The sequence below is a fragment of the Tachysurus vachellii genome, chromosome 8, assembly GCF_030014155.1.
Source record: "Tachysurus vachellii isolate PV-2020 chromosome 8, HZAU_Pvac_v1, whole genome shotgun sequence".
Classification (NCBI taxonomy): Eukaryota; Metazoa; Chordata; class Actinopteri; order Siluriformes; family Bagridae; genus Tachysurus; species Tachysurus vachellii.
Genome location: NC_083467.1, coordinates 26,992,894 through 27,014,001, shown reverse-complemented (window position 1 = coordinate 27,014,001; position 21,108 = coordinate 26,992,894). Strand labels below are relative to the sequence as shown.

General features: G+C 41.5%; 1 protein-coding gene across 1 annotated transcript in view; it reads right to left on the bottom strand.

Moving 5' to 3' along the window:
• Nucleotides 1-5,871: 5,871 nt before the first annotated feature.
• pms1 (PMS1 homolog 1, mismatch repair system component) overlaps nucleotides 5,872-21,108 on the bottom strand; it is a 38,097-nt gene continuing 22,860 nt past the window's right edge. Inside the window, exons 9-13 of the mRNA XM_060877103.1 lie at nucleotides 20,255-21,018; nucleotides 11,345-11,812; nucleotides 11,101-11,231; nucleotides 7,037-7,197; nucleotides 5,872-6,281 (exon numbers count right to left, since the gene is read on the bottom strand). Coding sequence (XP_060733086.1) covers nucleotides 6,084-6,281; nucleotides 7,037-7,197; nucleotides 11,101-11,231; nucleotides 11,345-11,812; nucleotides 20,255-21,018 — 1,722 coding nt within the window. The 3' untranslated portion in view covers nucleotides 5,872-6,083. The remainder of the gene's footprint in view (nucleotides 6,282-7,036; nucleotides 7,198-11,100; nucleotides 11,232-11,344; nucleotides 11,813-20,254; nucleotides 21,019-21,108) is intronic.

The following is a 21,108-nucleotide window of genomic DNA, read 5'->3' as shown; positions in this document are numbered from 1 at the left end:
CTAATTGCATCCACTTCTGCAAGTTTTATGTGACAATAAGTAATACACACCCCTGTTAAAATGTCATGTTATGTAATAAAATCTAAATAAATAATGCCACGGGGGTCACGGTGGCTTAGTGGTTAGCACATTCGCCTTACACCTCCAGGGTTGGGGGTTCGATTCCTGCCTCCGCCTTGTGTGTGTGGAGTTTGCATGTTCTCCCTGTGCCTCGGGGGTTTCCTCCGGGTACTCCGGTTTCCTCCCCCGGTCCAAAGACATGCATGGTAGGTTGATTGGCATCTCTGGAAAATTGTCCGTAGTGTGTATCCTGCCTTGATGTACCTCGGGTCACGGGGAGCCTGTGCCTATTTCAGGCGTCATTGGGCATCAAGGCAGGATACACCCTGGACGGAGTGCCAACCCATCGCAGGGCACACACACACACTCATTCACTCACGCAATCACACACTACGGACAATTTTCCAGAGATGCCAATCAACCTACCATGCATGTCTTTGGACCGGGGAGGAAACCGGCGTACCCGGAGGAAACCCCCGAGGCATGGGGAGAACATGCAAACTCCACACACACAAGGTGGAGGCGGGAATCGAACCCCCAACCCTGGAGGTGTGAGGCGAACGTGCTAACCACTAAGCCACCGTGCCCCCGGTGATTTAGTTGAGCTTGGATTTTTTTTCATGAGAAAGGGCTTCTGTTTAGCCACCATACACCGTAGCCTAGATGTGAGAATATAAGAGAAGAGTAATTAATACTTGTTAAATATTCCTGGAGCTACTTTAATATTGTAGAAGCTCTCTTGGCAGTTTTTGTCTTGTCCTTTATAACTTTTGGATTTTTGGTTTTGGCTGACAAAAACAAATTCCCACTTATAATAAAAGAGTGTGCATGCTCAAGCAAACAGCTTATTAAAGCTTTTTTAACTTTCTCCTAAAATGTTTCTGACATTTTTCACATAATTCAGACACATTGTAATTTGACAGTGAAGATGGAAAAAGTTCTTGCATGGTTTATTTTTTTTTTTACAACACAAAAGCCTGTCGTTTATGTTTACGGGTATGTAGACTTTTTATATCCACTGTATGACAGCTTATATGCTAATGTATATAAGTCTAGGTAGTAGCATCTGGAAAGAAGTCAATGTGGAGCTGATTAGGTTCTGGAAAACCACAAAACATGTGCCTGCAGGTTGCCAGCGGCAGTTGAGCTTTATTTTCAACAGGTAATTGGAGGGCTCTTACTGTGACTGTGCACTTCTCAGTGAACCAGACAGCACATCTTATTTAGTTTTAAGGGTCCCATGTGCCAACATTCACTAGGTGATGATTTTTGGGGGTCTGTGGATTTATAGCCACACTGAAATAAATTTGCTAGTTCACTGGCATCTGTGAAGGGGTAATGGATTTATGTTAGTTTTCTGCACTAACAGGGCAAAGATTTTAGGGCTGGGTTCTAAACCTCCACTGCAACCTGTGTGCATCAACACAAAGTTTGCATTCTGAATTATGACTTTAAACCTAATGTCTAATGTCGATAAAAGTAAAATACCATAAAAACACCAAAATGCCCATAAACCTAAGAGCTGATGATCAGTAGTCTGCACAACAGTCAAATTTAATTAGAAGTCTTAATGGAAAATGACCCAAGAAACAGTGCAAGTAAAAAAATAAATAGTTGAGTTGGTTTTTTAAATACTAAAAAAATTATGCTAAGCAGTGATGCCACTATATTTGTTAATTTTTCAAGTCAAGTCAAGTCACTTTTATTGTCACATCACCACAGCACATGTGCCTTGGTGAGTGAAATTCTTAGGAGCGAACTCCAGAAAGTGCAGAAACAATTTAACATACAGATACGAATTGACAGGTGAAAATGTGCAATATGCTCATACATACAGTCAGTACACACAGTGTAGTATTGGGCATCCTTACAGTAGCACTACACATTATATGCAATATGTACTTATATACGTATATGTGTAAATATATGTAAATATATAAATATAAAATATTATAAGGTTTGTACAACAGATAATACAGGGACAGAAGTGTCATGGATGTGCATCGGATGGTATCCAGTGGTAACAGATGGATTATTGTATTAAATGCAGTGTGTGTATAGTCCAGTGTGTATAAATGCAGTGTGTATAGTCCAGTGTGTATAAATGCAGTGTGTATGTATAGTCCAGTGTGTATAAATTCAGTGTGTATGTATAGTCCAGTGTGTATAAATGCAGTGTGTATGTATAGTCCAGTGTGTATAAATGCAGTGTGTGTATAGTCCAGTGTGTATAAATGCAGTGTGTGTATAGTCCAGTGTGTATAAATGCAGTGTGTGTATAGTCCAGTGTGTATAAATGCAGTGTGTGTGTATAGTCCAGTGTGTATAAATGCAGTGTGTGTATAGTCCAGTGTGTATAAATGCAGTGTATAGTCCAGTGTGTATAAATGCAGTGTGTATGTATAGTCCAGTGTGTATAAATGCAGTGTGTGTATAGTCCAGTGTGTATAAATGCAGTGTGTGTATAGTCCAGTGTGTATAAATGCAGTGTGTGTATAGTCCAGTGTGTATAAATGCAGTGTGTGTATAGTCCAGTATGTATAAATGCAGTGTGTGTGTATAGTCCAGTGTGTATAAATGCAGTGTGTGTATAGTCCAGTGTGTATAAATGCAGTGTGTATGTATAGTCCAGTGTGTATAAATGCAGTGTGTGTATAGTCCAGTGTGTATAAATGCAGTGTATGTATAGTCCAGTGTGTATAAATGCAGTGTGTGTATAGTCCAGTGTGTATAAATGCAGTGTGTATGTATAGTCCAGTGTGTATAAATGCAGTGTGTATGTATAGTCCAGTGTGTATAAATGCAGTGTGTGTATAGTCCAGTGTGTATAAATGCAGTGTGTATGTATAGTCCAGTGTGTATAAATGCAGTGTGTGTATAGTCCAGTGTGTATAAATGCAGTGTGTGTATAGTCCAGTGTGTATAAATGCAGTGTATGTATAGTCCAGTATGTATAAATGCAGTGTGTGTGTATAGTCCAGTGTGTATAAATGCAGTGTATGTATAGTCCAGTGTGTATAATGCAGTGTGTGTATAGTCCTGTGTGTATAAATGCAGTGTGTATGTATAGTCCAGTGTGTATAAATGCAGTGTGTGTATAGTCCAGTGTGTATAAATGCAGTGTGTGTATAGTCCAGTGTGTATAAATGCAATGTGTGTATAGTCCAGTGTGTATAAATGCAGTGTGTGTATAGTCCAGTGTGTATAAATGCAGTGTGTGTGTATAGTCCAGTGTGTATAAATGCAGTGTGTATGTATAGTCCAGTGTGTATAAATGCAGTGTGTATAATGCAGTGTGTGTATAGTCCAGTGTGTATAAATGCAGTGTGTGTATAGTCCAGTGTGTATAAATGCAGTGTGTATAATGCAGTGTGTGTATAGTCCAGTGTGTATAAATGCAGTGTGTGTATAGTCCAGTGTGTATAATGCAGTGTGTGTATAGTCCAGTGTGTATAAATGCAATGTGTGTATAGTCCAGTGTGTATAAATGCAATGTGTGTATAGTCCAGTGTGTATAATGCAGTGTGTGTATAGTCCTGTGTGTATAAATGCAGTGTGTATGTATAGTCCAGTGTGTATAATGCAGTGTGTATGTATAGTCCAGTGTGTATAATGCAGTGTGTGTATAGTCCAGTGTGTATAATGCAGTGTGTGTATAGTCCAGTGTTGAACTGTTGAAGTTAAAGTGCAGTGTGTGGCATACCATATTGTGAAAGTATGCTGTAGGGTGTATTAGTTTGACTGTTAATTAGTCTGATAGCCTGAGGGAAAAAGCTATCTCTCATTCAGCTTGTGCGGGATCGGATGCCGCGGAGGCGTCTTCCTGAGGGAAGCAGAGAGAGCAGAGAGAGCAGACTGTGGGACTTATTACTACAAGAAAAGGCATAGTGATAAATCTAGTGACCTTTTTGAGCAAATGGTGCTGTGCTTCTCCAGTTCACCTCACAGCTGCTACATGAGATGAGAGCAGGTACAATTAACTCTCCAACAGTGTGTAAAGTCTGTTGCACTTGCAAAACCCAATGTTCTTAATGACCAAATCTCGATCACCGTTGTTCACCTGCTGTTTACTAGTCTTTTCAATTCCCAACAAGTATTCACTGATTACCACTGTTCATCTATTACTAACCAATAATCACCACATTTCCTGATGACCAGTCATTAATTACCTTTGTTCAACCACCCACTGAAATATTTACATTACATTTAAATATATTTACATATAAATACATTTACATATATTTATTTATTTAGCAGTCCCTTTTGTAATAGTGAAATAGTATAAGTGCGGATACATTTTTTATTTAGTGATTTATTCTTTTTTTTTGGAGAGGGGGGAGGGGGGTGTTGGTTACCAAACACCACTTTTCCAAACGACAATCACAAAAAAACTGACCAACATTATTTTCCCACTTGTGATTAACACTCACCAGTTTGCTATATTCAGGTTTGTAGTGCCATGACCAAGGACTTCTTTCTATAACATATATAACAGCAGTGCTTTCAGATATAATACAAATCATTATATATGATTATATTTTAGTGCTTTTTCTATTCAAAGTAATGTGTTGGGAAATGGAGGGTGACAGCTTTCCATTTCACACCCACATCCTGTCATGGATCATTCATTCATTCATTCATTCATTCATCTTCTACCGCTTATCCGAACTACCTCGGGTCACGGGGAGCCTGTGCCTATCTCAGGCGTCATCGGGCATCAAGGCAGGATACACCCTGGACGGAGTGCCAACCCATTGCAGGGCACACACACACACACACACTCTCATTTACTCACGCAATCACACACTACGGACAATTTTCCAGAGATGCCAATCAACCTACCATCGAATAATTTCACTGTGCTGTAATGTATATGTGACAAAATGAAGGCTTCTATACTATAGATTCAAATAGTAGACATGAAAGGTAGGTAGACATGAAGGTTTGGTTAGAGGTGGAGTGACAAAGTGCAAGGATGAGTGAAATCACGTCAGGTGTTACACACTGGTGGTGAGTGGACTAAACCTGTCCTAACACCTTTTATAAGAAGCAGCTGCGATGTGAAGTGGTTTAATATTATCTGGAATTAGACACAGCTCTGGGTACTCCGGTTTCCTCCCCCGGTCCAAAGACATGCATGGTAGGTTGATTGGCATCTCTGGAAAATTGTCCGTAGTGTGTGATTGTGTGAGTGAATGAGAGTGTGTGTGTGCCCTGTGATGGGTTGGCACTCCATCCAGGGTGTATCCTGCCTTGATACCTGATGACGCCTGAGACAGGCACAGGCTCCCTGTGACCCGAAGTAGTTTGGATAAGAGGTAGAAGATGAGTGAGAGTGAGTGAGAGACAGCTACAGCACATTGTCTCGAATTTCTAAGTTATAAAACTCTCCAATGATATTTCCAAGTGGATTTTCTTTGGGAAAGAAAGAAATTGGCTTGTTTTTGTGATTTGGAATCATGCCACATTCTGCATTAAAAACAAGCAATACCACCACCCCATCATGCTAGCTGAGGAATCCTTAACTACGTCAGCACAAATCCATCTGCCATGCTTCTCAGGAGAGGTCAATGGTTTATGGGAGAACATAAAAGTCGTTCTGTATATCATGTTCAGAGTAAAAAACTACTGAGTGAAATGATGAGAGCAAAGAGGTCCTATTTGTGCAGCCACCTGTAGGTTTGTAGTTTAATTCTGACACCAGTAGAATATATTTAAGGTTAATATTACAGAAGTGTAATATCTCATATGGGTCCCAATTTCCAGTCTATGTTTTATCTCATTTTCGTCCATTTCATATGACAAATGAAAACTAGATATAATACCTTATAAGTGAAAATATTTATTGATCGCTCATGCACATCATTTTTTGTATAAACATCTGCTTCCTTATTTAATGCCACTTTGGTCAGTGTCATTAGAAAAGTTTTACAGAACCTGATACTGAAAATAAAGCATTTACAATAATATGCATTCAGAGTCTGAATGTAACATTACGTTGGGAAAGTCTTGATATTCTTGTCTCAGGAAGAGCTAGAGAAGATGTCAAATGCTTCCTGATCTGTTTCAGGAACGTCGGTGAGGTGGTGAAAAAATGGCCGACCATGAAGACAAACTTCGCGTTTCCCTTCAAACTCTCGTGCCATTCGATCCAGAATATTTGTGACGTCGTCTCTGGACATGTTCAGAGGCAACTGTCTGGTCATCCTTACAGCTTCCCCCTAACAAAGAGACAAGAAATTAGAAAAGAATCACTCTCACTCTCACTCACTCATCTTCTACCGCTTATCCGACCTACCTCGGGTCACAGGGAGCCTGTGCCTATCTCAGGCGTCATCGGGCATCAAGGCAGGATACACCCTGGACGGAGTGCCAACCCATCACAGGGCACACACACACACACACACTCTCATTCACTCACACACACACACACACACACACTACGGACAATTTTCCAGAGATGCCAATCAACCTACCATGCATGTCTTTGTACCGGGGAAGAAACCGGAGTACCCGGAGGAAACCCCCGAGGCACGGGGAGAACATGCAAACTCCACACACACAAGGTGGAGGTGGGAATCGAACCCCCAACCCTGGAGGTGTGAGGAGAACGTACTAACCACTAAGCCATCGTGCCCCCAGAAAAGAATCAAGAAAGAGTAAAAATAAATAAATAAATAAAACGCAAGCAAGAAAGAAAAACAGAAAAAGTACAACAACAACAACAAAAAAGGAAAAATCAAAAAAAGAAAGAAATGGAACAACAAAAAAAGAATAGAAGAAGAAACAAAAACAGAACATTAGAAAAAGTAAAAAAAATAATTAAAGAAGGAAAAAAATTAAAAGGAAAGAATTAACAAGGCTTTAACTATTGCTTAGAATCTGATGGAAATTGGATCTGATTGAAAAAATTCGCTTTTCTTTCAGGTTGTGTTTAGAAGCGAAGAGGAACCTCAATGAGGAAGAAGTTCCTCACCTCTAGGTAGTTTGTAACTTTGAGAGGTCTGCACTGCTGAACCGTCTGGGCGTTCCTGTCCTTCACGGCTGTTAGGATCTCCTTCAGGTCGGCGATGCCGTAGAAAGGCATGCAGTCAGCCATACCCATCACTTCGACACCCGTCCCCATGGACGAGGAACCTGGCCAGAGAAAGCACAGTGTCGAGGATTAACATGCTCCGAGTAGAACCTTCTCCAGGAAAGAATAATAAATAAATATTTGGATTTACACTCCAAATTAAGCACTAAACTAATATTATGACGTCTCTGCTGACTGGACAGACTCACAGACAAGGTTTTCAGCAGATTTCTATTTTATAGAAAAGAATATGATAGAGGGTCACGGTGGCTTAGTGGTTAGCACGTTCGCCTCACACCTCCAGGGTTGGGGGTTCGATTCCCTCCTCCACCTTGTGTGTGTAGAGTTTGCATGTTCTCCCCGTGCCTCGGGGGTTTCCTCCAGGTACTCCGGTTTCCTCCCCCGGTCCAAAGACATGCATGGTAGGTTGATTGGCATCTCTGGAAAATTGTCCGTAGTGTGTGATTGCGTGAGTGAATGAGAGTGTGTGTGTGTGTGCCCTGCGATGGGTTGGCACTCCGTCCAGGGTGTATCCTGCCTTGATGCCCGATGACGCCTGAGATAGGCACAGGCTCCCCGTGACCCGAGGTAGTTCAGATAAGCGGTAGAAGATGAGTGAGTGAGTGAGTGAGAATATGATGGGAATATCTGCACTAGCAAACTTAACCAAACACAAGTGTAATAACGTACCGAGCACTACGACTGCTCATTAAATGAAACGGTTTTGGTTTTGCTAAACGCTAAAATGGGAATGGTTGGTCTGAAAATGGCACAGCGTGTCGTCCTGCACTCTGAAAAGGGCAGATTCTTCTGAGGTGCTAAGCCACCGAGCTGGGCATAGGCTTCGGCAGCTGGCCAACATAAACCACAATGACCCACAGCAGCACCAAGACAGCACACACACCGGTGGCACTCTGCAGCTCGGAGGCAAAATAAAGGTCAAACACCCAAAAGGAAAAGAGAAGGAGGGATATCCTTTAAATATTTATCTATCCTGAAATTCTAGGCTCAGTTATTGGGCCAGTTTTCAAAATATGCAAGACTATGACTCGTTGCAGAGGCAAAATGCAACGACAACAAAAAACGCATTATATTAATATTAACATTTAGAATCTGTCAAAAATGTATTTGCTGCCCGGCGATGAGGCGCGTTCTTCTAGTTTACTATCTGTACAATACATATTTATATGAACATTTTATAATTCCAGTTATGTAAATTAAAAAAATATGCAAACATGTTTCAGAAATAATGGAGCGTGATCCTGTTATTCCAACCGTTCACATTTCTTAATTATTTGTGAACTCTGGCATGAAAGGCAGCCATCAGATCAGATCTGTGTTAAAGCCAAACGGACGGTAAAGAAGTGCACACAAAGTGACCTTAGGAATGATTTAACAAAGCATGGTTTAAGACGTGTGTGTCTATTTCTAATAAGAAAAGAAAGGGAGGGAGGAAGGAAAGCAAGAAAGAAAAGATAGATAGATAGATAGATAGATAGATAGAGAGAGAGAGAGAAAGAGAGAGATAGACAGATAGACAGACAGACAGACATACAGATAGATAGAGAGAGAGAGAGAGAGAGAGAGAGAGAGAGAGAGAGAGAGACAGATAGAGAGGGATAGATAGATAGATAGATAGATAGATAGATAGATAGATAGATAGATAGATAGATAGATAGATAGATAGAGAGAGAAAGTTAGACAGACAGATAGACAGACAGATAGATAGAGAGAGAGAGATAGAGAGAGAGAGACAGTCAGACAGACGGATGGACGGACAGACAGACAGTCAGTCAGACAGACAGACAGATAGATAGATAGATAGATAGATAGATAGAGAGAGAGAGAGAGAGAGAGAGAGAGAGAGAGACAGACAGACAGATAGAGAGGGATAGATAGATAGATAGATAGATAGATAGATAGATAGATAGATAGATAGATAGATAGATAGAGAAAGTTAGACAGACAGATAGACAGACAGATAGATAGAGAGAGAGAGATAGAGAGAGAGAGACAGTCAGACAGACGGATGGACGGACAGACAGACAGACAGACAGATAGATAGATACTGTAGATAGATAGATAGATAGATAGATAGATAGATAGATAGATAGATAGATAGATAGATAGATAGATAGATAGATAGATAGTAAAGGAAAAAAGAAAGGGAGAAATTGAAGGGAGAATATACAGAAATGTTTCAGAAAGCAAGATAGAAGAAAGAAAGATTATAATGGAAATTCAGGCAGTCGAGCTCCTTCTAGGAAAAGAGGAGTGAATGATGAATGAGACGAACGCTGCCTTTGGGATTGAGCTCCTTCTTAACAAGCTCACATGGTTTTCTGAGTCAGGGACAAAATAGAAATGCTAACAGTGAACCTTCTGTGAGTCCGATGTGTTCTACTATCACCATATTGTTCTGTCTGAACTTTACTTCACTTTCAGGTTGGAGCAGAAGTACTTGAGTCTGATGGACAAAACACGAACCTCAACCCTGCTGAACTCCTCTGGGATACACTGGACATGCGAGAGCACCCCAGACCTCCTCGACATCTCAACATCGGTGTCTGATCTCACTAATGTGACGGAACCAGACGACTTTATCCAGAGCGACTTACATTGTTATCTCATTTTATACAACGGAGCAATTAAGGGTCAAGGGCCTTTCTCAGGGGCCCAGCAGTGGCAGCCTAGAGGGCATGGGAATAGAACTCATAACCTTCTGATTGGTAGTCCAGCACCTTAACCACTAGGCTACCACATCATAACCCTAATCACAAGTCCCAACAGCCATGCTCCAAATGCTAGTGGAAAGACTTTCCAGAAAAGTTGAGCTTATTATTTATTGATAAAATATCAATAAAAAATAAAAAAAACTTCTAGTTTGTAAACCCTGCTGGTGAAGAATTTTCTGCATAACCATATAGTTCTGTCTCAAAAACAGGGTTTTGCATCTCCTTCGACGACAGAATCCATCCCATCACAATCCTATCAAGAGAATCAAATCCTCAAACCATGTATATATATATATATATATATATATATATATAGATATATATATATATATATACATATACACACACACACACACACTCACCGTCCACTTTATTAGGTACACCTTACTAGTACCGGTGTGGTCTTCTTCTGCTGTAGCCCATCCGCCTCAAGGTTCGACGTGTTGTGTGTTCAGAGATGCTCTTCTACATACCTCGGTTGTAACGAGTGGTTATTTGAGTTACTGTTGCCTTTCTATCAGCTCGAACCAGTCTGGCCATTCTCCTCTGACCTCTGGCATCAACAAGGCATTTGTGCCCACAGAACTGACGCTCACTGGATATTTTCTCTTTTTCGGACCATTCTCTGTAAACCCTAGAGATGGTTGTGTGTGAAAATCCCAGTAGATCAGCAGTTTCTGAAATACTCAGACCAGCCCGTCTGGCACCAACAACCATGCCACGTTCAGAGTCACTTAAATCACCTTTCTTCCCCATTCTGACGCTCGGTTTGAACTGCAGCAGATCGTCTTGACCATGTCTACATGCCTAAATGCATCGAGTTGCTGCCATGTGATTGGCTGATTAGAAATTTGCGTTAACGAGCAGTTGGACAGGTGTACCTAATAAAGTGGCCGGTGAGTGTGTATATATTCATTCATTCATTTTCTACCGCTTATCCGAACTACCTCGGGTCATGGGGATCTCAGGCGTCATCGGGCATCATGGCAGGATACACCCTGGATGGAGTGCCAACCCATCACAGGGCACACACACACACTCTCTCATTCACTCACACAATCACACACTACGGACAATTTTCCAGAGATGCCAATCAACCTACCATGCATGTCTTTGGACCGGGGGAGGAAACCGGAGTACCCGGAGGAAACCCCCGAGGCAAATCTTCTATCTGTCTGTCTGTCTGTGGATTCATTCATCTTTCCATCATTCTCTATGTAAAAGTGCTACCTGGAGTAAGTCTGATCTGAAACCCATTGGCCACCAGCCTGGCATCAGTAAAGAGGACTTCGCCGGTTAAAGACGGATCGCCTTTTTCCATATTCATGAGAACCTCTTTGTATTCAGGACCGCCGAGAACACTGCACAGAAAAAAAGCACAGCAAGCAGGTGACTACTTTATTAGTATCACTATGACATTGAGCTGATAATCATTTTGATCTTTTTCAAATGAAATTAAGTAGAGAAACGATACCAATCTGTTAGCTGTATAGGGGACTGCAGGTTCGCTGCTGGAAGTATATTATTCTCCAGAAGTCTCTTAAACAGCAGGGCTTCCTCCACCCTAAATGGATTTAACAACATGAGTTTTCTGCCACATAAAACGACCCAGGCGGACTGAGAAGGCAAACGGTTTACAAGCCGGAGGCCCTGCTCACTCGAGTGGGAGCGATGCTCAGGCTGAAGTGCTCGTCTGAGAGCAGCTATGCTGAACTGGACGGTCTCGGACGCCTCCGAAGGTTTCTTTTTGCTTTCCGGCTGAGAGGTGAAGAGTTTGTCTAAGGTATGCTGATTGGACTCGCGTGCTTTGCGTTTCACACCCTGGGGTCTGTTTAGAAACGAATCAGCTTTCTGATGCTGACGGTCAGGAGCGATGCCGGCCGAGGCACGCTTCTTCTGCTCGTTGTATGTCTCCAGGGACTTTTGAGCCTTTTCCTCATACCTGCGATACAAGAAAGCAACCGTAGACTTTAGTAGATTCCCTCACAGAAAAAAAAACATAAAGATAAAGATTGACCTGTTGAATCAGAATTTGGTGTCACGAATCCAGGGATTCATCCTGCTTTGTATCAACAGTTCGGCTTTTTAGCCAGCAACATTCATTGTGGTACAAAAACATGCAGATGTATAGGCAAGATAGATGACACCGAGGAGAGGAGCGCCACTCTTCATTCTATAATCATGGAAAATGTCCTGAAATATAACCTACAGTACAGGAGAACTCACTCTGCTGTTGTAACCCCTACATTACCAACGTTCAAGCCTTCCATTAAAACCTTTAAGAAATGTTTTGCCAAAATTACTCTTGCGTCACTTAAAGGTGGGGTCTCCGATATTTGAGAAATACTTCTGACAACTGCGTTAGGCCACCAAACAAAACAAAAAACAAAACAAACCTGTAGCCAATAAGCAGAAAGGGGCGTGTCTTGTCAATATGGGCGGAAAGAGCGTTCAATGCGCATGTGTGACATTAGCAGAAAGCGGTTTTAACATTGACATGGAGGATAAAAACAAAGAAAGGCTTACGATAAGGTAAGACGTAGGACCCGTGTTAATATACAGTAGGATCAGCTTTCCAGCTCTGGAGAGAACTGAAGGAGCAGGAAGTTGGTCACATATTCACAGATTGGAGTTTCCCGAGTCAATAACTCCTGAGCTAAACGCTGTTACTACACAAAACACGGTTGTAGCTGCGTCTCTACATTACTACGATAGAAAAGAGGTGTTATTTGTGTAGTAACAGTGTTTAGCTCAGGAGTTATTGACTCAGGAAACTCCAATCTGTGAATATGTGACCAACTTCCTGCTCCTTCAGTTCTCTCCAGCGCTGGAAAGCTGATCCTATATTGACACGTCCTACTTCTTACCTTATCGTAAGTCTTTCTTCTCTTTCTTTCTTTGTTTTTATTCTCCATGTCAATGTTAAAACCGCTTTCTGCTGATGTCACACATGCGCACTGAACGCTCTCTCCGCCCATATTGATAAGACACGCCCCTTTCTGCTCATTGGCTACACGTTTGTTTTGATTTTTGTATATCTTGTCGTCCCGACTCAGTTTTCTGAAGCGTTTCTCAAATATCGGAGACCCCACCTTGACATAAATCGACATAAATCTACATTTCTCTCATTTATTTTAACTTTAAAAATTAAAAGAGCAAACATTATACAAAAGAGGCTTATTTCCGATAGATTTTTTTTTTTATTGAGGTGAATATTAAAAAAATATTTCTAAGGAAAGACAAAATATCGTAAAGTATGCTGTGGAAAAATATGAAATCGATCTAAATATTGACGCAAAAATCTGTTTAAATAATTACAAAAATTACCACTCTTTGTTTTCGGTGGCAGTAAAAAAAAAAAAAAATCATTATAAGCAAACTGAATTAGAATGTAAATTGATCAGATTTAACTCTACTACAAGCTACAGAAGGTTTCCTATACAAGGAATCCTTAATCCTTAAAATAGATGGATATAAAGATCTATTTCTGTATCAGGTGAATAGAATTGTAGCACTCACAAATAGACCGACGGGATAATGACTGGATAACGATTTCCTATTTAAAAGATTTATCGAAAGAACGTGATTATAAAATGTACTGTAACGAGCGGGTCAGCAGTTTTGACCAATTAAATATTCCCGATCCACATGAGGAACCCAGATTTAATTTCCTCTTGTGGTTTTAACTTATCTCCTGAGACATAATATAAATCACGGTCTAGAAAACTGTACAAACTGCCAAGATAAATAAAACATCTGCTACCTGCGAGCAGCTGGGGGCTAAAGAAAAAAAGCAAATGCTGTAACAGAACATTGATCTGCCTTTCTCACTATTAAGTCTCGGTCGTTCTCTAATGTTTTGCTATCAAACCGGTCGTCATATTGACAACCACCGGAGTAAAACGTTTCCTAATCTATGTGTAGCTGTGTAATTCACCACAGATCACAAAACTGCATAATAAAAGACTATATGATGGAGGGAGAAGGGTTTGTAGACAGCTGTACGGGTTAGAGACTGTAGCAGGGAGGAAAAGACACGAGGAAGAGATGGAGGTAGCAGAGATGAGGATGTCGAGGTTCTCTTTAGGAGTGACGAGGATGGACAGGATCAGGAACGAGGACATCAGAGGGACGGCTCAGGTTGGCGGTTTTGGGGACAAGGACAGAGAGACTAGATTGAGATGGTTTGGACATGTACAGAGGAGGGAGATGGTTATATTGGTAGAAGGATGTTGGTGATGGAGCTGCAGGTGAGAGGTCAGGAGGAAGGACAAAGAGGAGATATATGGATGTGTTAAATGAGGACATGAAGGTAACTGGTGTGAGAGTAGAGGATGTTGAGTGTAGAGTTAGGTGGAAACTGATGAGTCGCTGTGAAGACCCTTAACGGGGAAAGCCAAAAGTAGAAGAAGATGTACAAAAATTAAAATGCAAAGAAATGATCATTTGGTCAATTTCATATTTTTTCACATATCGATGCTATTGGTCAGTCCCCACGTGGGTCTGTTATTTTTACAAGTTATTAACCAATCTAAAGCCTTGAAAATAGCTTGAGCGCAAATCTCATAACTCCATTGGACACTTCAACTGTCCACCTCTTCCTCACTCCGTGGGAGAGCTTCACGGCATATTTCTCCTCAAGAAGAGTTGCAACGAATCAACACGTCTTCTGAGGTAAATGTTTTCAAAACACTGGGCTCAAAGAAAAAAAATCTTGACCCCCGCTAGTTCTGGTGCTCGTCTGAGGACAGGAATTTAGCGCAAGACAATCCACTGCAACGCGGACTAAACCCTGTGCACTGCAGATAAGGTACGGTGTTTTTTTAATTTCCTGAAAAATAACGGTTTTGGAGATACGAGGATTCTGCCTGACAGCGACGATATGCTCAGGAGTCTATACTCCGAAGAAAATGTGAGAAATACAGAATTTAATTGAGCTTCAGTATACTTTGAGACTTCAGTATACTTTGGGATACTCCAGTGATGAAGCTGGGAGGACATAAACATTAATCTGTCCAGGAAAGATGGTTTCTAAATAAGTAATCACAAGTGAAATACAACACTAATTATTATTACAGTACATGTGACATGATTGGATTCACACTAGCTTCATTCTCAGATTAGCAAAACAAGCTAACTATACCAGCTACACCTACTCATCAGAAGCACCAACAATCTCTGCAACATCCTCCCAAAGTTTATGTCTCCATGCCTAATTAATTAGAGGATGGACATGACAGGATAAGATGAAGCTGAGGTTAGAAGTTGACGATCCATATAAAATGGGACAGGAAATGGGAGCTAACTGCAGGTAGGAAGTGAAGTGAGAGGAGAACCGTTCGGTCTAGGACATCATTTTAACACGCTGTCGCTTTGTTACCTGCTTTTGTCACTGAAATTCTGCACATACATAGAGAATGAATGAAGGTTTCGGTTCGAGTGGAGGATAAATGGTGTAATCTGATGATTGACAGCATCAAAGGCATCTGAGAGCTCAAGAAGGATTAGGATCAAAGACCAATTTTCCTGGCAATTCAGAACGTTTTCCTAAATATTTGGATTTTGTTTTAAAGGGAAAAAAAGGGCGCTGTCTGAAGAAACGTTTTTACAGTGTAATATTTGGGAAAATCAGAATCTGAAGTTAGTCACATTTTCTATTTAAAGTTTTATTTATTTGAGCCTAATTACAAAGCTACAGCAGAGAGAGAACGGTGAGACAGATGGACACAATTGTAGGGTATAATGCAATTGACGGAAACCTGAAATCCATAACATTTATCAAACACATAAACTATATAGTGTATTGGGTATTAAGGCGTTTAACACTTTTAGCTTTTAACATTTCCCATAATGTCTTTTGACTTTGTACTTATAAATATCATTCATTCATTCATTCATTCATCTTCTACCGCTTATCCGAACTACCTCGGGTCACGGGGAGCCTGTGCCTATCTCAGGCGTCATCAGGCATCAAGGCAGGATACACCCTGGACGGAGTGCCAACCCATCGCAGGGCGCACACACACACTCTCTCATTCACTCACACACTCACACACTACGGACAATTTTCCAGAGATGCCAATCAACCTACCATGCATGTCTTTGGACCGGGGGAGGAAACCGGAGTACCCGGAGGAAACCCCCGAGGCACGGGGAGAACATGCAAACTCCACACACACAAGGTGGAGGTGGGAATCGAACCCCCAACCCTGGAGGTGTGAGGCGAACGTGCTAACCACTAAGCCACCGTGCCCTCTTTGTAATTATTAATATGAACTAAAATGTATTCAAAAACATAAAAATTTGGTTGAAAAAGAATTTGATAGGGAAAAAAAAGTATTTTGACACCGCAAATGGCAAACTATAGTACAAGATTTTTTTGTGTTTTTGTGGTTGTATGTTTGGGATTGTTGTCTTGGTGAAATGTTAATTTTCTCTACGCCTGAGATAGGCACAGGCTCCCCGTGACCCGAGGTAGTTTGGATAAGCGGTAGAAAATGAATGAATGAATGAATGAATGAATAATAATTACAGTCATTAAAAGACCGGCCATGTACGATTATGAAGTGAATATATGCACTTGGAATATATTAAATAACAAAACGACTGTGTCCAAATTCTCACTTCCCCTCACTGTAAGTTTATGTTTTTTTAATGCCCCACCTGTACATGGCAGTGAGATATTATGTACAGTGTGTATATATGCACATATATGTGGATGAAGGGGTTTTTAGATTATAAACAGCAGCACATCCATGATAAATAAAATCTCACAAAGCTTAGCACAACAGGCCCATGTGTGATGCTCCAATACAACATGACTTCACATAAACTTCATTTCCTTATGGGTGTGCCACTTAACAGTGGCCGAGAAAATGAGCCAAGTACTAGCTCAGGCTCATTTATTACTGCACAATAGCACGCGAAAAGACATTACTTTTTCCATACACCCTTCCATACCTTCCACAAATGCCCCTGGCTATGGTGATGCACATTTTCCATCCATCCAGTCAGACTAAACAGGCATGCAATAATTTGGATAATTTTTTTCCTTCATGGCAACTATTTCCTGAGAGGACTAATGGTCCTGTTTCACAAGGCCTTTCCTTTTCAGAGAGCTATGAAGATCAAAAAATGCATTTATGCACCAATTTACTGGTCTGTAAATGGATGCTGTAATTCAGTAATGACTCTAAAGTGCTACCTGACATGAATTCTGTTAGATATCTCGTTGGGAGTAAACTATTTAACGCAAAACCAAAGAAAAGACAAATACGACTCGCTGTAATGGAACTCTTAGTTCACTATAATGAAACTTTTAAATGTTAAAAAACAAAACTGAACTGGAACTGACTTAAGTGGGATTTTATGTCAAAAACTTACACACAATATCAAAAAATAACTGCAGTACAGGAAATCAAAATAGTTTGATCAAAATTCTCTCTCTCTCTTTTTCTACCGCTTATCCGAACTACCTCGGGTCACGGGGAGCCTGTGCCTATCTCAGGCGTCATCGGGCATCAAGGCAGGATACACCCTGGACGGAGTGCCAACCCATCACAGGGCACACACACACACTCTCATTCACTCACGCACTCACACACTACGGACAATTTTCCAGAGATGCCAATCAACCTACCATGCATGTCTTTGGACCGGGGGAGGAAACCGGAGTACCCGGAGGAAACCCCCGAGGCACGGGGAGAACATGCAAGCTCCACACACACAAGGCGGAGGTGGGAATCGAACCCCCAACCCTGGACATGTGAGGCGAACGTGCTAACCACTAAGCCACCGTGCCCCCTTGATCAAAATTACTTACCAATAAAAAACAAAAAGAGATTGTATTCACTCTGTTGCTACAAAACCGCTAAATTAGTTCTAGTGTAAAAGGCATGTTCGTGTCTCAGCAAACAATCAGTTGAGTTCTTACTCCTGACATGACTGAAATACCAGAATTCCAGACTTTCTGGAAGTTTGGTGAAATTTACACTGTTCATCACCACGAGAATGCCTTTGTGTGAGCAAGCATGGTGGTGGTAGCATCATGTTGGTAGATGCTTTTTCATCAACATGGACTGGGAAAGGTTTGAGGAAATAATGGATCGAGGCAAAGAAAGGGCAATCCTATAAGAAAGTCTGTTCCTGTGTGTTATGATCAAGATCTGTGATCAACATCACAGATGCCTCAGCAGCGCCAACAGCATGGCGGGGGACCCCACCCATCCCTCCCACAACATTTTTCAGCTTCTACCATCAGGAAGAAGGTACAGGAGCATCAGAGCCCGTTCTGCTAGACTGCAGAACAGTTTCTTCCCCCGAGCCGTGAGAGCCCTGAACTCAACCCTCCACTGCCACCCCCTGAAAATACACAGGCCTCCTGTGACGTGATCCACCCGACTGCCACCAGTCACACTCTCCTCAGCATTAGCACACTGGCACATCAAAAATGTTTAAATGTTTACATGCTCATGTTGCACACCACATCTTGGACTAGTCCGCTACCAGCTGCTGATTTTGAACGCCTCCTGTTGCACGTGTACAATATCAAGGAAGCATTGTAGAGTCTTCATTCATTCATTCATTCATCTTCTACCGCTTATCTGAACTACCTCAGGTCACAGGGAGCCTGTGCCTATCTCAGGCGTCATCGGGCATCAAGGCAGGATACACCCTGGATGGAGTGCCAACCCATCACAGGGCACACACACACACACATTCAGTCACACACTCACACACTACGGACAATTTTCCAGAGATGCCAATAAACCTACCATGCATGTCTTTGGACCGGGGGAGGAAACCGGAGTACCCGGAGGAAACCCCCGAGGCACGGGGAGAACATGCAAACTCCACACACACAAGGTGGAGGTGGGAATTGAACCCCGACCCTGGAGGTGTGAGGCGAACATACTAACCACTAAGCCGTGCCCCCCTAGAGTCTTCATACTTATATTTATTGCTTGAGTGTATTTTTTTGTGTATTTAAATCGTATTGCTTTGTTTTGTGCTTCGTGTTGTTTTTTTGATGTTTAATGTCTGTATGGACGTTGTACCGTTTGACCCGTGAGACACGACATCTCGTTCCACCGCATGTCTCAACATGTAGCGAAATGACAAATAAAGAAACTCGAACCTGAACTTGAACTACGATCAAGATTCTTTGGGAGACTTTCAAAATTGATGTTTAACTAATATTCTTATGGACTTTGTGCTTGACAGTCTTATGCTTCTGAATTAAGAGTTCATGCAAATGCCATGAAACATTCATTCGTTGTCAGAAACCTCCTTATCTTGACCAGGGAAGGCAGAGGATCTTTTCAAACAGTGGATGCAATGTGGGAAAACTCCAGGGAGTCAATGTGCTAGTGTATCCCTTTAAATAATGCAGCGGTCTTCACTATTTTTTTCATGTGAGCCACACTGATAGGACAAAGTCAATAGGAGAGCCACTTTCACCGCAAAGTATGCCAAGTTATTCAGTCTTAAATATCTTATCTGCTTAAATACAATGTACAATATTGCAATACAATAATTACTCGAGTTGCGGATGACGCATGCTCCCCATCAGTTACCTCTTTTGTCACTGTCACATTGCTTTGTTGCTGTTCATTTTGTGCGCGGGATTGTTTGATAAGAAATCGATCCATTTTTTAGTCCGTGTGTGTACAGTAAACACAAGTTGTTAACTAGCATGAAACACAAACTAGCTTCTGGCAGGCCGCCAGAAATTGGCTATTGCGCAGAACGTCAGTGTCAGTGACGAGTCAAATAATATATATAAATAAATATTATTATTTGTAATAGAGCACATTAGTTTTTCTATGCTTCCCTGATTGTTTTTAATGTTATTTAAATGAAAAATACATTTTAACCACATGATCCTATCATCGTATTATTTACTGCCATGCGAGCCGCATATTAAAGCTTGGCGAGCCGCAGGAGGCTCGCGAGCCGCACAATGAGTAACACTGAAATAATGAATACATGAAATAATAATCATCTTTCATTTCATATACATTTTCACTTAAATGGAATAAACCACAACTACACGTACGCTGTCTTACGTGAGATTCCGTCGGTGTTTAAAATACACCTCGGCATTCTCTAGAATCCTGAATACCTCTTTTACGGCGGAAAACATTATTGACCAGTGATTCAAGTAATCAAATGCAGTTGTCTGGAAAATGTAAATGTAGTTCATATCAATCCTCTTGCTTTGGACAGCAACCTGAACAAATCAAGCAGACTTTCCACACCATATTTTATCCTTGCAAGTGGCAAGTCTATTCCGTCTCCCTCCCTTTTTTCCCCTCCCTAAACCAAGAGAGTGAATCACAACAAGTGGAAAATGCAGCTTTGGGAGTGAAATCTGGAAACTTACTTCTTTCTTTCTTCCTCCCCGAGGCTTTCCCATCTCTCTTTTACAGCAGCAGTGACATCCTGCAGACTGGCCTGTGGCTTCTCCAGCAGGATGGATGATCTGGTGTCTTGCTCAAACAGTGCGAAGGCAGAAAGCGGCTGACGCACGGAGTGGCTGCTGATCAGGTCGTAGGCAGTTAATTTGGCCATTTTTTCCACAATGACATTTGTGGGTTTCCTGCACGGGCTGCTACTCTTAGCTTTGATATCTTGGGCGAGTTCGCCATCTTTTTGAGCTTCGGGTTGAAGAAGCTTCACAGGTTCAATGCATTCTCCAGTGATGGGATCTGTGAAAGCCTTTCCCATGGCCCAGTTCTCTGCTGAGATCTCCTCGTCCACTTGTACAAGAGTTTGCTCACGTTTGTCATCTGAGTTGACTGTAGAATTCAACACTACGCTCTCAGCAAAAGATGAATCACTCAAGCTTGTGTTGATTATCCAGTCCTCTGATGTGGAAGACGAGCTTGTGTTAGCAGTACCTGGTAAGGATGTATCGCTGTCCTTTTCTTTGGTTTTCGCGGTAGCCTTTTCTAAAACCACAGACGGAGAATCTGCGCTAGGCTGCGGCGCGGCTTTTTCGGCCGCTTTGTTGAGTTCCTTCTTAATTTCCACCCCAGAAGAAGACTGTTCTTCTGTCTGTTCTTCTGTCACATGGTTGTCATTCCCAACAGAATAAGAACCATACAAGGAGATCAGTACAGATTCTACTGCTAAAAGCACAGCATCCTGAGGGGGAAAAAACAGTGTGACCAATAAAAAGCATCATATTTGTTTGTGGAATGACTTTCGAAAGCAACCTGATGCAACGAACGTGAA